This window comes from Hippopotamus amphibius, chromosome 9 (assembly GCF_030028045.1).
Source record: "Hippopotamus amphibius kiboko isolate mHipAmp2 chromosome 9, mHipAmp2.hap2, whole genome shotgun sequence".
Classification (NCBI taxonomy): Eukaryota; Metazoa; Chordata; class Mammalia; order Artiodactyla; family Hippopotamidae; genus Hippopotamus; species Hippopotamus amphibius.
This window is the reverse complement of record NC_080194.1, coordinates 134,262,430-134,278,814: the sequence shown is the minus strand read 5'-3', so window position 1 is coordinate 134,278,814 and position 16,385 is coordinate 134,262,430. Positions and strand designations below refer to the sequence as shown.

Below are 16,385 nucleotides of genomic sequence, written 5' to 3'. Positions count from 1 at the left end.
TTTTAAAAAAATTTTAAAACAGCCGGCAAGAAATAGTATAATTGATGCTGCTAAAGTCTGGCCAAATATACCACCTCCAAATACTCAAACTGCACCTGTTACTATTCCTCTGTGTAATGGCTGTGGAACCAAAGGAACAGGGAAGGAGACCACGTTGTTATTGGCGACCAGTCTAGGCAAAGCTGCTTCGAAATTTGGTAAATGACAGTATCGTATAAAATGTACATATTTAAATAGTTTTCAATACCTGATACTAACACTGCATTTAATCGCCTTTAAAGATTCCTTGTGGTTCTAAAGCTACTGTGTAGTTGAGTCTCCATTTCCATCTCTTGGTAAAAATCTTTTTATCCTTATAGACCAATACGTCAGTTGCCATTAATGTTGGGCTGAGGCTCTTTGAGACCAGAAGCTGTGTATAGAAAAACAGGGAGTATGTTAGGAGAAATGAGTGCTGAAAGAGACTTGGTGTCAACTTAGGTTCATAATGACACCTGTTGGTTGTGTGCTCAACCAACAGTATTATTGCTCAACGGTTAGTATTTAGAAAGATTTAGCAATGGCTGATGAAAAACAGTATTTGAAAACCTAAGATCATTTCCCCAAAAAGTAATTGATATGATATTTTACCTTTCTAAAACATTTTTTAAAAAGTTGAATCAAATGTTAACGCAGTGTTAAAAATCATTTAAAATCAAGGACAAGGGAATTCTCTGGCGGTCCAGTGGTAAGGACTCCATGCTTCCACTGGGGGGGGCATGGGTTCGATCCCTGGTTAGGGAACTAAGATCCCACAAGTCCCGTGGCTCAGCCAAAAACAAACAAATGTGCTTTAAAAATAAATCAATAAAAATAAATAAGATAAAATCAAGGACGATAGCAACTTCACCCTTGGTCTTCTCTTCATTTTTCTCCCACACTGAGTCGGTGGACAAGTGTGTGTGGAGCATGAAGCTCAGCCCCAGGGCTTCAGCGTCCATTCACCTGCGTGTCAGTGGTCAGAGGAGTGTAACTGGTCAGCGTGAGAATGCCTTATGCTTTGTGGTGGGTTTATTGTGGACTTAAAGTCACTTGATCTTTAGCTTGGTTCCCTCCCGGAAGATAGGAATAATCGCTTAGAGATACTGTGGCAGCTTGGGGTGGTTCGTCTTATTAGGCCAGCCAGTGAGGTTGGTATCTTTACATTTAACATCAATCAAAATTTCATTTTCCTGCCCTTAAGAATGATAGCTAGCCACCTATTATTTTTATTTTAATGTCTTACCTCTTTTTTACCATGTGTAATTGAAATTGTTAACCTTTTTTAAGGATCACCAGAAGTTGCACTAGCCGGACAGGTGCTAGAAAACTTACCCCCCATTGGAGTTTTTTGGGATATCGAAAACTGCTCTGTCCCCTCTGGCCGTTCAGCTACTGCAGTTGTACAGAGAATTCGTGAAAAGTTTTTTAAAGGCCACAGAGAAGCAGAATTCATTTGTGTGTGTGACATCAGTAAAGAAAACAAAGAAGTTATTCAAGAGCTGAATAATTGCCAGGTAAAAAAGAATAAAAAGAATTTTTATCTATTTTGGTAGAAGAATAAGCACATGGGATTTTTTTTAAGAATTCCAGTTGAAAATTTGTTTAGTAATATGCATTTGTGCTGTTTGTAAATAAAGAAAATCAGCAAAAGATTATTTCTTAAGTACTAGAAATCATTTAATCATGTCTGATCTTTCAGCAGGGCTGCTTGTATGTGACTAGTGCTTTCCTAGTATAGTGGTTCCATATGTATCATGTCCTTTGATTTTCATAACTGCTCTGTGAACAAGGCTCCTAGGATTTATTATTTGGAATTTACAAATGAAAGGGCCCAAGAGGTTAAGCAGCTTTTTTAAGATCATCTGGCCAATAGGTGGATGAGCTTGGATTTAAATCCAGATTGTCTAAGCCCGAAATCTGTTCTCTTCAGCTGGAACCAGAATCCAGTTCTTTTGACCCTCAGACAAGTAATTCCATTGATATGTCATATTGCTGCCTAAAATTATATGTTTATGTTCCTTATGAAAACTAATAAATCCTATTTTGTATTGTTGGTAGTTGAGGCACCTCTCAAAACAAACCTTTCCTTCCTTTGGAGACTTTAATGTGAACCTGATAGTTTTAATAAGAATAAACACGTTTTAGCTCCCTTAGGGGCCAATGCCTCTCCTCTCCCACCACCTGATGGTGGAAGCCATAGACGACGGATAGCGTAGACAGATGACATCAAATACAGCCCCAAATCGTACCTTAATCGTGTGTGTATCAGATCTCTGCCACCCGCAAACTATTGGCAAAAGATACTAGAGTTAATTTAACTACTTCAAATTTCACTTCCTTTTCTTCACTTTCTGAAAGGGGAATGGATGAAGTGCAAAAGTAGAAGATTCGAGATGAAAGTAGGACTAGCAATGGATCCAGTTAATTCATCTGGAGATGTGAATTTGAAGTTAATTGAGATTTGATTGTAGTTTTTTTCCATTCATAAGTGGTAATGATAATACAAGTTTCCTCAAGAGCTGTCTGTTAAGATGTGGGCAGAGTGTGCCGTGATTTTCTAACCTCAGCTCTTTTTCATTTGTCCTTATTGTAAATTAACGCAGGTAACCGTTGCCCACATCAATGCTACTGCAAAGAACGCTGCTGACGACAAGCTGCGCCAGAGCCTCCGAAGGTTCGCAAATACTCACACCGCTCCCGCCACCGTGGTTCTTGTGTCTAGTAAGTGTAGAGACATCTGCGAATTTCAGCTAAACTCACCATGTGTGAATTATCATAGAGGCCAAAACGTGTTAAAGTAAAATGTGCCCCCAAAGATGCTGAAATACATAGAACACATTTATGCTTATCTTTGAAAACTGTTTAGAAAAAAAAATGGGTCTATGTGGATTTTTGTATTTTTCTCCTTGGAACTTGAGTAAGGATTCTTGTGGGGCCAAGTTTATTAAAGAAAATGTACTTTTTTTTTTTTAATCCTGAGCCCCATGTTGCTAATTTAAAAAATCTGAGATGAAGTTGGGGCTCCCCAGAATATTAACTTTTTTTTTTTTTTTTACTACTGGAAGTAACGTGTCTGGGGCTCGATATAAGAATGTGTAAAATTGTCTTGCCATGTTAATTCTTCTGATATGAAATGTGTTTTTGTTCTGAAAAGGGGTTGGGGGCAGCAGCTTTGAATACAGTCCTGCCATTCCTTTCTTCTCAGTGGGTGTCATTAGAGTTTCCTCTCTGTCAAGTGTTTCTAATGTTTGAGGATGGGGTCGGGCTGTACCTTGTCTTTCAGCTGATGTCAATTTCGCATTGGAACTTAGTGACCTGAGACACAGACATGGTTTCCACATAATTTTGGTCCATAAAAACCAGGCCTCAGAAGCACTGCTGCATCACGCTAACGAGCTGATCAGATTTGAAGAATTCATTTCCGACCTGCCCCCCAGGTTACCACTAAAAATGCCAGTAAGTGGGCTTGTGTTCTTTCTGCTGTATTCTAGTTGAGATTATGGAGGTTCAAGACAGCCCTTTATAAGGGGTCTCCAAGCCCAGGTGAGGCTCTTCTTTGTAGTAGGCTGGCCAGATTTTGAAATAGGCCTGGAAACTTTCTTTTCTTCTCTTACAAATATACAGAGAATTGACATGTGTGAGTTTTGCTTTTATTTTTTTCAAAATATCATAGGGAACTGACTTCTAGATTTACCTTACTGACAACCACTTGCCAGTGTCTCCAAAGCTAGCAGTGTTTTGTGTCAGGTGGATGGAAATAATGAAATGAGAGTTATTACTCGTTTTCTTCCAAGTTTTAAGGGTAAAGAATAAGGTGATGGTTTGCACGTACTGGTGTGGTTGGAGTTGAATAAGCAGAATAATTGTACGTTGTGGCACTTACTCCTGAAGCTCCAGCAGGCCTCTGAGCCTGTTGTCTATGGTTGTGGTCCCTGCCATGCACGGGCACAGTTGGGGGTAGTGGTCGTGACACCTGTAGCCCATGAAGCCATTGATAGGAGAATGTGCACATGTTAACAGGAGGATGAGCATTTCTCATAGTCTTGATTTAGGGTGAGAATGTTTACTGCAACCCTGAGCTTGTGTTTAAGCTGTTTGGAGAATGTATGTGTAACTCTTAAACAATAATAATAGAGAGGAGCTATAGTGTGGATGGTTCAGAAGGGCGGGCAGTCCCATTCATGAAAGGCAATTTTAATGTATTTTAATAACTTTAATAAATTTAGAGTTACAGAAGCACCTTAGGAATGATCTTACCCAACCTCCTCGTTTTAGGGAGGAGGAAGTCAGTGCTTTGGAAAAGCAAGCAAGCTGCTGGAGGTCCCACAGCACGATTGCAGCAGAACCGAGACTGTCCCTCCCAACCCCCGCCTCGCCCCCCAACCCCCTCCCCCCCATACACACACACTGTCTCCAGATTCAGGCACTTGCACTGCTGGCCCCACTGCATCCCTGATACCCAACGAGATCAGAGCCTGGCCCGAGATTACACACATGCTCAGGGTGATCCGCAGTGGGTCAGCCAGAGTCAGGCCCAAGCAGTAACATACACAGGCCCGACTTCAGGCTTGGGAGCCGCTCTCCTGATTCGCTGTTGTCAGTGCTCATTATGTTTCCAGTCTTCGGCTAGAGCTACGTCTCCTCCCTTCCGCTTCCGCTTCTGTGTGGCACTCGCTTTTGTAATCTGGAAGGCCTTTAAGTCAGATGTAGTATTTTAAGTGAGAGATTGCTCACTGTAGAGATCCTTATTCCTCATGATTAAAAAAAAAAGATCTGATTATTCAGGACATTAAATCTTGCCACGCGTTTTTCTCACTCGCCAGAATGATAATTTTAGATACGTTTCTCATTTACTGTGTTCTTCATTGGAAGTAAGTTTACCCTGTCCCGTGGAAATCTCTGTTATCTCCCCTCCTAGGTCACTAGCTCAAGTTTGGAGATCACTCATTGTTCTTACTTGTAATTGGATGTGTGTCCTTGAGTCACTGTGTTGTAACACTTTTCCTCTGTATCAACAGTGCCAGACTCTGCTCTATGTGTATAACCTGCCAGCAAATAAAGACGGCAAGAGCATCAGCAACAGGCTCAGACGCCTGTCCGATAATTGTGGCGGGAAAGTGCTGAACATCACGGGCTGCAGAGCAATTCTCCGCTTCATAAACCGAGATAGTGCAGAGCGGGCTCTGAAGCGAATGGAAAATGAAGACGTCTTTGGTAATAGGATCATCGTGTCATTTACTCCAAAAAGTGGAGAACTCTGTGAAACAAAAAGTTCAAGTGCAACTGCTGATAAAGCAAAGTCTCCCAAAAAACTTAAGAATCCAAAATTGTGCCTCATCAAAGATACAAGTGAACCATCTTCCAGTGCCAAAGCTGCACCTGGAAAAGGGTCGCAGGCAAATTCTGGATCTGCTACCAGAAATACCAATGTTAAAAGTTTACAGGTAATTGCTATACCTCGTGCTTTCTGAAGTTTATGGTACGTGTGCTGTCTCTCCGTTTTATATGCTCTCTTGCTTTCAGTGTGTCCTTTGTCTACATTTTCAGTAATACTCAAAGTCAAGGGTTTTCTGTGCAAGGGCTGACACGTCTTGGGGACTTAACTGTTAACCTCCCTTGCTCTTGCCTCTTTAAGGAGCTGTGCCGCCTGGAGTCAAAGACTGGCCCTCGAGGCAGTGAGCCCCAGCAGGGCCACCCAAGGCCGGCCGCTCCTCCTCACAGGAGCGCAAGCGCCGCGGCGCCCGCACCTAAGACCTCGGGGGCAGCGGAACCCGTTTACAAGACCAATCCGAAGTAGGTTCCGTCACTCTCCCTCGTAGCTGCTTGTCTTGGTGTTTCCTTCAGGAAAACAAGTGACCTCTTCCCTGCACTGTTTCCCTCCACTAGAAAAGAGAACCTCAGCGCCCGCAGTGTCACCAGTTCTCCTGCAGAGAAAAAAGATAAAGAGGAGACTCTGTTCCAAGTGAGTTACCCGTCTGCTTTTAGCAAGCTGATCGCATCCAGGCAAGTGGGTCCTCTGCTCACGGCTCAGTCTTGGACTTCTCGGTGAGTGCCTGTTGATGCATGGAGAGATTGTGTGCAGTAGAAGGAGTTATGAAATGATATGTTTGTTTAGCAGAATTCACGTGATATGGAAGTGCATAATTAAAAGAGAAAGCCTCCACCCCTCCTGCACCAGTCCCCTTCTCCTCAGGTAGTGAGAGCTGACATTTGGGGGCAGTGCTTCTTGCCATTTCTGCCTGCTCCCGGTGGGAGTCTTGGTCTTGGAGCGAAGGTCAGAGAGGGAAGCCTGTCCTGGAGTCCCTGAAGGCACATTGTGATGTTCCTACCATGTCCTCATGGCTTCATCGTGTTGAGGAAGAGGCCCAAACCGACACGCATTGGTTATTCTTATTCATAGGGTTGTTATAGGAAGCTGTTTGAGAAATGAGGGTCTCTGTACACCACTATAACACTGATCTTATTTAAGCTTTCTAAACTCACTCCCAGTAATTCTGGAAGCTCGGAAGACAGAAGAAGCCCAAAGGCTATGTTGCATCCCGTGAGCTCCTAATAGCATTGTATTTGTTCTGCTGAGTAGGTGAAGACTCACTGTAGAACCTGACTTTGAATCTGTCAAATGACATCTACAAAGTTGTGTAAAGGTCTTCCTTACGTGGAGAAGGGCCACACGGAGGAGCAAGAATATCTGGCCTTTTCAGAGCCAGGGGTAGGGGAAGTGGGGGGTGGTAAATGGCTTACAGGGATATCACAAGCTAATTTCCTAGGAACAGACGCCCAGAGTAGAAAATGAATCCATCAGGCCTGTCTGTATTTTCTGCCTTTGGCTTTAAATAATCCAGTAAAAGAGTATTTGATATTATGTAGTTTATTTGTTGTTAATAAGGTAGTCAACAGATCAAATTTTGACATTGAGTCTAAATCAGTGCATATTTAAGATAAAAACACATTTGAAAATCAAATTGTATTGTGGAAAGCTGTTTTTATATAGCTTCAAACAAAATCTCAATGACATAAACTGAATAAATAGAAAAACAGTTTTTAAAAATAACTTGTGTGTGTCTTAAGCAGGAGTATGTCTCCAAACCTCTTAAACAGAGCATCCCCACTTGCTTTCAATGCTGCAAATTCGAGCGTTGGTGCCGATTGCCCAGAGCCCTTTGCGAATGGTGCTGACATCCAGATCAGCAACCTAGACTACAGGTTGTCCCGGAAGGAGCTGCAGCAGCTCATGCTGGAGGTGTTTTCCAGGCACGGCAAGGTAACCTTTTCCCTCTTGTTCTTGCCTTTGTTTTACCCCTTGCTGGCATTTCAAGTTGAGCGCACTTAATACAGCACATGTGACCACAGGCAGGACATAAGCGTCACTCAGCGAGTTTGAACGCCTTCCTTTTTCTGCTTGTGGTCTGCTCATGGTGGTGCTGTGCGTTCTGTTTTTAGGACACAGCCCCAGAGAGCAAGTAGCCTGGCAGAGAAGCGCTTGTGGTCGTGGCAAGGATTTAAGTGGCTCTTTGGGAAAGAAAACACTGATGGGTTTTAGTTAGCTCTGGCTGCTACAACATGGAAGTCGGGTTCCAAGAGGATGTTGGCTGTTTTTGTTAGTATCTTATGGTATCTGATTCCGTTTTTAGGTGCAGTTTGTTAAAAAGGCACCTTTTACTGGTTCTTAAAATGGCTATGCCCCAGGTTTTGGCGGGGTCTGGAGAAGACCCAAAAGACTGCTTGCATGTGTTGACTCCTGAGCCTGTCTCGGAGAGCTCTGTGTGCAGAACACAAGGCAGGCCAGGCTGGTGTCACATCCCTGAAGGTCACCCATCCTAGCTCACTTAGGTTCTGGTTGGCAGAAGTGCAGAGTTCAGACAGATTCCCTCACGACAGCACTGAAGTCCACACACCAGTTCCTTGGTGATTCACCCTCAGTTTTAAGATGACAAGGCTCTGGGTAGGTCAGCATCCTGTTTTCCTTCTTACTGCTGCAGGTGAGGAGTGTCGAGCTCAGCCCCCACACAGATTATCAGCTCAGAGCTGTGGTTCAGATGGAAAACTTACAAGAAGCAATCAGTGCGGTGAATGGCCTCCACAGATACAAAATTGGCAGCAAGAAGATCCTGGTCTCACTTGCCACAGGAGCTGCTAATAAATCACTCTCTTTACTGAGGTAAAGAACAAACAAGCCGTTTATTTCAGGAAGTAACATTTTGGCCCAGGAACAATTTTAGAAATAATAAAAATAGATGTTATCCCATTCCCAGCCCTCTTGTGAAGATTGGTCCCATAAGCAGTGATGCTTTTCCTTCCGTGATGGAGTTAGAAATAAAGTGGAAGTTAAGAAGTAAGCTATTAGCTAGAATAGCTCACTCTTGTTCAGGTCATTAATCAGAGATGAAGTGTAGCTTAAACCTGGCAGGTGCTTAGGAGTAAAATAATATGTCACGTATCCAGAACAGGTTCTAAAAATAGTAGACCTCTACAGTAAAAGTTTATAAGCCTAGAAAGCCTGAAATATTACCTTCCAATCTTAGTAGAAGGTGGATTTGTAGATAATGGCTAGATCTACAAAGCTCTAAGCTCTCAACTTGCAAATATGTCTTTAATGTCACATAGACACCCAGCCTCCCAAGTCTAGTTACAGCTGGATTAATCTTAGGAATCTGGTGATGATTTTATTCATAATATGCTTTTGACACACAGCACTGTATAATTTTAAGGTGTACAGCATAATGATTTGTGCGTAAGGAACTCACATACTGTTGTAGGTCAGTTATACTTCAGAAAACAAGCAAATGAGCTCATAGAGAAAGAGTCAGATTTGTGGTTACTAGAGGTGGGGGATGGGGGAAGGAGTGATTGGATGAAGGTGGTCAGGAGGTACAGACTTGCGGTTATAACTGCGTACTAGGGGTGTAATGTACAACATGGTTAATGTGATTAACACTGCTGTAATGTACGAAAATCGTTAAGGGAGTAACTCCAAAGAGTTCTCATCACAAGGGGGAAAAAATTACATTTCTTATCTGTATGAAATGGTGGACGTTGGCTTATTGTGGTGATCATTTCATGACATACACAAGTCAAAACGTCACCATTATTTTAAGTTATTTTTAAATTTTCTAGAATAAAGATAATACTTATTGAAGAAAATTTCAGAAACATAGAAGAAGCAAGAGACAAAAAAACCATCCATACGCCTGTGGCTTAAAGCCAGTAGTTCCTAACAGCATATCCAGTTGCATGTCTTCGACATTCCTGTCCCATCCCTCTAATAGAGCTGCGCTATAGCAGGAGACAGTCAGGCACTTCTGCCCTTTGCTCTGAGTTATCAGTGTCTCAGTGAGTAGTCAGAGTCTTTCTGATACGTAGGTGTGGAAAGCCCTATGCTTGAGTCTGATAAAAATCCCAGTATATGTAACTGAATATTCTTTAATTGCCTTCTTCCTAAAGTCCGTTCTTTAAGTTTTTCTGGAAGATCAACTCTGAGATATAATTGGGTACGTTTATTTTGCATACACATTACGTTAATCAGTTTTATGAACTCTTGTTAAAATACAGCTTGGAACAGAGAGAAAGTCATCTGTTCTCTAATGGAGTAAACTTTTTTCTTGCAGCGCAGAAACAATGTCTATTCTTCAGGATGCTCCCGCCTGTTGTCTGCCTCTTTTTAAATTTACAGATATCTATGAAAAAAAGTAAGTTAGGGATATTTTTTCATTGATCCAGCCAGTACTGATGGGTGACTTCCATGCCTAAAGCCGGTAGCAACTCTTAAGGAGCTAGCAGAGGAAATAAGACCAAAACTGTGGTGTTCAGATTGAAATTCCAGTTTTAACACACATTTTAAAAACATCTTTCATTTTTGGCAAATTTAGACCTCAGTCCCCAAAGCTGTACTTCAGCTTTTCCGCTTGACTGATTAGTTCTGTTATTCATTGAGTGAACATTTTCGAGCACCTTCTAGACTGTAAGCTCCAGGACAGCAGGCACTGGATCTGACCTGACACCAGGTATTCAGTGCCCAGCTCTCAGTAGACACTCAGCAAGTACTAGTGGAATGAAAGGCTCTGTGAAGGGTGCAGAGACAGCCCTTGTCTTTGAGGGGCTCGTGTCTGGAAGGGAAAAAGACACTCACCATTTATTGTACAGAACAAAGAAAACTGTCCTTTAGGAAGGAGGAGTGGGAAGGAGAAAATGCCTTGAGGTTACAGAGGGTGGAAGGAACCAGGAGCTTGGCCATTATCCTGTGGATACTGGGAGCCACTGAAGTATCGGAGGACGGAGGGGAGGGGAGAGGTGTGGTGGTGTCTGAGCTGGAGTGAATGGAGAAGGGGGGCAGACATTGGGGGAGCGTGAGCACCTGTCCCCGTTCTGAGCAGATGCCTTCAGAACAAAGGGAACTAGATACCACAGGAGTTTCAGATGTCAGTGAAATAGGACTTAGTAACTAGTTTTATGTAGCAGGCAAGGTAAAAAGTAGGGGGTCAGTTTGATTCTTGAGTTTTTTTACCCCAGACGACTGGGAGGAAAGCTGTATGGTTAAACTGGAAATAGAGAAGAAATAAAGAAATCTTGTCTAGGAAGTACAATGAGTTTTGGTTTTTTAAAAAATTTTATTTATTTATTTATTGGCTGCATTGGGTCTTCGTTGCTGCACGTGGGCTTTCTCTAGTCGCGGTGAGCAAGGGCTACTCTTCATTGTGGCGTGTGGGCTCCTCATTGCAGTGGCTTCTCTTGTTGCGGAGCGTGGGCTCTAGGTGTGCAGGCTTCAGTAGTTGAGGCACATGGGCTCAATAGTTGTGGCTTACGGGCTGTAGAGTGCAGGCTCAGTAGTTGTGGCGCATGGGCTTAGTTGCTCCGCGGCATGTGGGATCTTCCTGGAGCAGGGATCAAACCCGTGTCCCCTGCATTGGCAGGCGGATTCTTAACCACTGCACCACCTAGGAAGTCGCACGATGAGTTTTTGATCTTGGCTTTGGACGTATGAGTTTTAGGGGGCTATTGGAATACCTGGGCAGAGAGTTCAAGGTGGTCTTCTGCACATTTGGAGTCTCCCTCGGGAAAGCAGGCAGCTCTAAAGATATGGCAGTTATTTGCCTAAAGGTGATCTTGAAAAACCTGGGAGGAGATGAGCTCAGAGGAGAGGGAGGAGAACCCGAGAAAGGGCAGAACTGGGTGGAAGGCCATCAGGGACGGGAAGCTGGCGACAACCCAGAAGCTGGAGTGTTGTCAGGAGGGTGGGGATGGCCTGAGGAGATGGTGTGAGGTTTGGGGCGGAGAAGGAGGAGAGGTCAGCAGTGACTTGGGAGCTGACTCTGAGGCGTCCCGTGGGGGAAATCCCAGAGGGAAGGGGGTGGCAGGCTGGAGGCAGAGGCGAGTCCTGAGAGACCAGCTGTTTACATTATAGGGAAGACCCAAGAACTCCAGACTGAGAGCACAGAGGAGGCTGGACATCTAGGGGTGGGGGATGGGGTATGGGATTCAAGACTGGTGTTGGTTGTGGGGAGATTTGAGCATGTAGGTAGGGCACTGGAAAGAGACTGCTAGAGCAGCTGACATTTAACCAACACTTACTATGTGCTAAGCTCTCTCCATACATACCATGTTCAGTCCTCACATCAACCCTGTGAGGTAGGGATTGTCACCCCATTTTACAGATGGGAAAACTGAGGCCTAGATTGGTTATACAACTCGACAAAGGTCACACAGGTTGAGTCAGGATTTCAACTCATATCTGTCTGCCTGGACTTCCGTGGTGGCGCAGTGGCTAAGAATCTGCCTGCCAATTCAGGGGACATGGGTTTGAACCCTCGTACGGGAAGATCCCACATGCTGCAGAGCTTCTAAGCCTGTGCGCCACAACTACTGAGCCTGTACTCTAGAGCCCATGAGCCACAACTGCTGAGCCCTCATGCTACAACTACTGAAGCCCACACACCTCAAGCCTGTGCTCTGCAACGAGAGAAGCCACCTCACTGAGAAGCCCACACACCACAATGAAGAGTAGCCCTCACCTGCACAACCAGAGAAAGCCTGTGCACAGCAAAGAAGACCTAACACAGCAAAAAAAAAAAAAAAAAAATCTGTCTTCAGATCCTGTGCCTTTAAGCTCCAAGTATGAAGGACACAAGTCAGGATGGTGATTGGGGAGTCCAGTCTAGTGTAGGTCAGGAGGCTGAAGCATAGGGGGCGGAAGGGGGTAGCTGGAAAGGGGGCCACTTCTTCTAAGGGAGGGGAGCAGAGATGGAGAGAGGTAATAGAGATTTGGAAGTGAAGGGGAGGCCAAGTTGGAAGGGGTCACAGCAGGTAGCTTTCCATCTCAGAAAATTAGGTGAGGCGTTTACAGAGACCGTGCGGGGTCGGACGTTAGGTACCAAATGATACTATAATGACTGTAACAGGCAGTGGGCCGGGGATGACTGGAACGCGTGCCAAGCATCACTGGTTTGATGGTGAATGAATTTATAGTAGAATCATCCCAGTTTTACTTTTGGAAGAAACAGGGAAACCATTCTTGGTTATAGAGCTTTATCTAAACAGGTCAGGCGTTTCTGTACAAAGAAAAATGTTCTCTTTAAGACAGCATCTCTCTTTTTCCTTGCTTTTAGGTTTGGACACAGGTTGAATGTGTCAGATTTGTATAAACTAACAGACACGGTCGCAGTCCGTGAACAAGGAAATGGCAGACTGGTGTGTCTCTTACCCAGCAGTCAGGCCCGCCAGAGCCCCTTGGGGTCTTCCCAATCACATGACGGGTCCTCAACAAACTGCAGCCCAATTATATTTGAAGAATTAGAATATCATGAGCCTGTCTGCAGGCAGCACTGTCCCAATAAGGATTTCAGGTATGTTGCTCGTTTCTCTTGAGAAATAATCCTTTTGTAAAAGGTCGGGGAGCATCTGTTAGAATTATCTTGGGAACGTCTTAGACCACTGAGAAATGTGAACTATTTTGTTCTCTTTCCGGCAGTGAACATGAATTTGATCCAGACTCTTACAAGGTTCCTTTTGTGATTCTCTCTCTGAAGACGTTCGCGCCCCAGGTTCATAGTCTTCTGCAGACACACGAGGGCACCGTGCCTTTATTAAGGTGACCATGTCAAAGCCATTGTGATGCCTTAGTCCTCTTTACAGAAGGCCCACCCTCTGCCTGCACCTCTCCCCAAGCACGCACTGTACCAGGCTTCAGCCTAACCTTTTCAGCTACCACTTGTAGTCAGTGTATCTGAAATGGGGTCTGTTCACTCAGTATTTCAACAAGGAATTTCGTGTTCGTGCTGAGTTTTAGAAACGTCAGCATGAGTAGGGCGGATTCCACTCCACCGAGAAGAGATATAGGAAATGCTATACACAAGTTTTATGAGAGCATGCATGCACAGCCTCAAACAGTTGTCGATTTCGACGTTTGAGGGAGGAAAATATTCTTCAGAAGTTCATTTAGCCACACCATGGGCCATGTGGTAGGCCTGATAGAGGGGCCAACACAGAAGCAAGTTGCCTTCAAGCCACCGAACCAATGTCTCAGAGGGGATTGAACTTGGAACCTAGTTGCCTTAGATTTAACCCCCTCTGCTAGAAAATTGCCCAGGAATTTTTGGTACCATCAGAATACATCAGAGAGAGAAATGCCATGGTGATGGCCTCTCTAGGACCTTAATTTAACTTTCAACCCAGATCATGGGCATCTTAACAGAAATTTTTTTTTTTTTCTTTTTTCTTTCTTTTTTTTTTAGGATATTTATTTATTTGTTTGTTTTTTGAGGTACACCAAGTTCAGTCATCTGTATTTATACACATATCCCCGTATTCCCTCCCTCCCTCAACTCTCCCCCTCCCTCGACTCTCCCCCACCCTCTCCGTCCCAGTCCTCTAAGGCATCATCCATCCTTGAGTTGAACTCCCTTTGTTATACAGCAACTTCCCGCTGGCTATCTGTTTTACAGTTGGTAGTATATATATATCTATGCTACTCTCTTACTTCGTCTCAGCTTTCCCTTCACCCCCTGCCCCCCCCTTAACAGAAATTATTTACAAATGGATGTGGTAAAGGCAGCCATCTGTTTGGCAGGTGCTTTGCTTTTCCATTATTTTAATTAACCTTTTTTCCCCTCACTTCAGTTTTCCAGATTGTTATGCCGCAGAGTTTGGTGAACTAGAAGTAGTGCAGGAAAACCAAGGTGGGGGCGTTCCCTTGGAACACCTCATCACCTGCGTGCCAGGTGTGAACATCGCCACTGCACAGAATGGCGTCAAAGTAGTGAAGTGGATTCACAACAAGCCCCCACCTCCAAACACAGGTAGGTTTCAGGTACTTGGTCCTTTTGAGCCACTGTCTACTGTGAGTGCAGGCTGTTGGCTTTTCTCTGAAATAGCAGCACTGTTTGCCCATTGTAAAGCACCATGGGTGTCTCCTTTGATCTTTTAAAAACTCCACAGTTGTAAAGGTTTGGGAGAACTAGACTTTGGAAAGTACCAGCATAAATTATTAAAAAATTTAAAACCCAATTCCGCAGTTGTGAATCTCTCTAGTTATCTAATTTTGTAAATCTTTTTGGCTTGCCTTTTAAAAATTCAGACATTTGAAGGAAATATCTCTGAATGTTTACTTTGGAAATATATTTTGGTCAACGTTTCTGACTTTGATCAGTGTGAAAATAGATTTAACTGTAAATGTAAGGGGCCGGGACATTTGAACTGAGATTGGGGTGCGTTTCTGAGCCCTGGCATCCTGAGTTACATGTCTAATCCTGCCACCTGTGTGCCGCACTGGGCGCTGTTGCCTTCACAGAGATGCTTCCTTCTCTTTGGCCCCAGCACTTCCTCCTTTTCTCCTCCTCCTCTTCTCCCACCTCCCCCTGCCCTGTGGGAAGAAAGGAAAGGATAACCATGGAGGAGCGAGCGCTGTTTGTGCAGAAGCTGCTTCCTGCCCTCCCCTCCGGCCTGCAGCCTCTGGGTCCCTCCTCTCTCTCCTGTGTCTTCAACCCACTAGGCCTTTATAAAGGTTTCCATCTGATTACTTATACTTTTATATATAAAATAATGAAAACTGTAATTAAAACTTCTTAGTTACGTGAACATTCAGGATAAACATGAAAACCTGTTCCTTGGTTTCATTTCGTGACCGTTTTACATCAGTGCTTCCCATGGTTTCCTAGGCAGCATTTGCAGCCCCTCTCTGGGTTAGTCAGGCCCTTCTGGGCTACCTGCATCATGACCATTTAGAATTTTGTTTCTGTGGGAAAATATGTCAGTGACCACGTTACAAATGGATCTTTGACATACAGCCAGTTTATAAGCTGGAAACCCTGTCTCCACACTTTCTCTTTTCAGTTCACACTGTGGTGGACTATGATTTGCTTTGGGACCTTGACGTCGAGAAGTAGTGGGAAAGCGTTTGCCAGCCTATAAGGAGTTGGGTTAGCCTGTTGGTCACCGAGGGCCTGAGCTTGGCATGTGAGAAGCAGAGCGGCTGTTGGGTCTTGTACGCTTGCTCATTGTGGAGCTCAAGCAGGGGGTGCAAGGTTAGTTACTCCTGTCTCAGCTGCTGCAGTCACGCTCTATGTCTTGTGCGTGTTCCTGTTTTCTCCCCGCACATTTAGATCCTTGGCTTCTGCGTTCTAAAAGTCCTGTGGGTAACCCCCAGCTGATCCAGTTCAGTAGAGAAGTGATCGACTTACTGAAGAGCCAGCCGTCCTGTGTCCTACCGATGAGTAATTTCATCCCAGCGTACCACCACCATTTCGCAAAGCAGTGCCGGGTATCAGACTACGGATATTCCAAGCTGATTGAACTGTTAGAAGCAGTGCCTCACGTGTTGCAGGTGAGGGGTGCTAAAAGTTTATTTAACCGTGGAAATGTGCCTCCGTGGCTCTGGCCGTCTCCGGCCCAAGAAACCAGCTAGCTGGTAACGTAATCCCTAAGAAGTCAGCTCAGAGCAAACATCCTGTAAAATCTTCCTTTATACATGTGTTTTACACATGATGTGGCTTCTCAGTTTTTCAGAAAACTGTGAGTTTCCAACTTAAAGGAACTCCTGAGTGCACCAAGGAGTACTTTCCTTCTCACCTCTATAGACTGCCCTCCTTCCTCCTAGCACAGTCCTCTCCAGAATTGTTCACGGTTACCTGGGAACTGCTGTAACTCGGCCTTACCTTTCTCACAAAGGAGTTCAGGGCCAGTCACTGGGCTGGTGCCTGACAGTGCTTCCTAAGGAGTCTATGCCTATTAATTTACAGGGTTGTAATAGCGTCTCACTTGTTAAAATGGCCTGCAAAACTTGAGCTGTCTTTTATAGACAAAATTAGCTGCCCAGGCTGATAACATGCTTTTTATTTCTGAATTCATGACTATTTAGGAAAGAGCGTGCAAGTATA

At 44.2% G+C, this 16,385-nt stretch overlaps 1 protein-coding gene across 8 annotated transcripts in view; it reads left to right on the top strand.

Moving 5' to 3' along the window:
- Window positions 1-16,385, top strand: part of MARF1 (meiosis regulator and mRNA stability factor 1) — a 40,964-nt gene that overhangs the window by 7,529 nt on the left and 17,050 nt on the right. For 5 of the 8 annotated variants that reach the window (XM_057748682.1, XM_057748679.1, XM_057748673.1 and 2 more), the window contains 14 exons: window positions 23-197; window positions 1,309-1,535; window positions 2,625-2,742; window positions 3,305-3,477; window positions 5,040-5,465; window positions 5,657-5,814; window positions 5,908-6,066; window positions 7,090-7,282; window positions 8,001-8,179; window positions 9,627-9,707; window positions 12,621-12,857; window positions 12,983-13,102; window positions 14,131-14,309; window positions 15,612-15,832. In XM_057748682.1, coding sequence (XP_057604665.1) covers window positions 23-197; window positions 1,309-1,535; window positions 2,625-2,742; window positions 3,305-3,477; window positions 5,040-5,465; window positions 5,657-5,814; window positions 5,908-6,066; window positions 7,090-7,282; window positions 8,001-8,179; window positions 9,627-9,707; window positions 12,621-12,857; window positions 12,983-13,102; window positions 14,131-14,309; window positions 15,612-15,832 — 2,646 coding nt within the window. The remainder of the gene's footprint in view (window positions 1-22; window positions 198-1,308; window positions 1,536-2,624; window positions 2,743-3,304; window positions 3,478-5,039; window positions 5,466-5,656; window positions 5,815-5,907; window positions 6,067-7,089; window positions 7,283-8,000; window positions 8,180-9,626; window positions 9,708-12,620; window positions 12,858-12,982; window positions 13,103-14,130; window positions 14,310-15,611; window positions 15,833-16,385) is intronic. The other 3 variants (XM_057748676.1, XM_057748675.1, XM_057748677.1) reach the window with 3 other exon arrangements.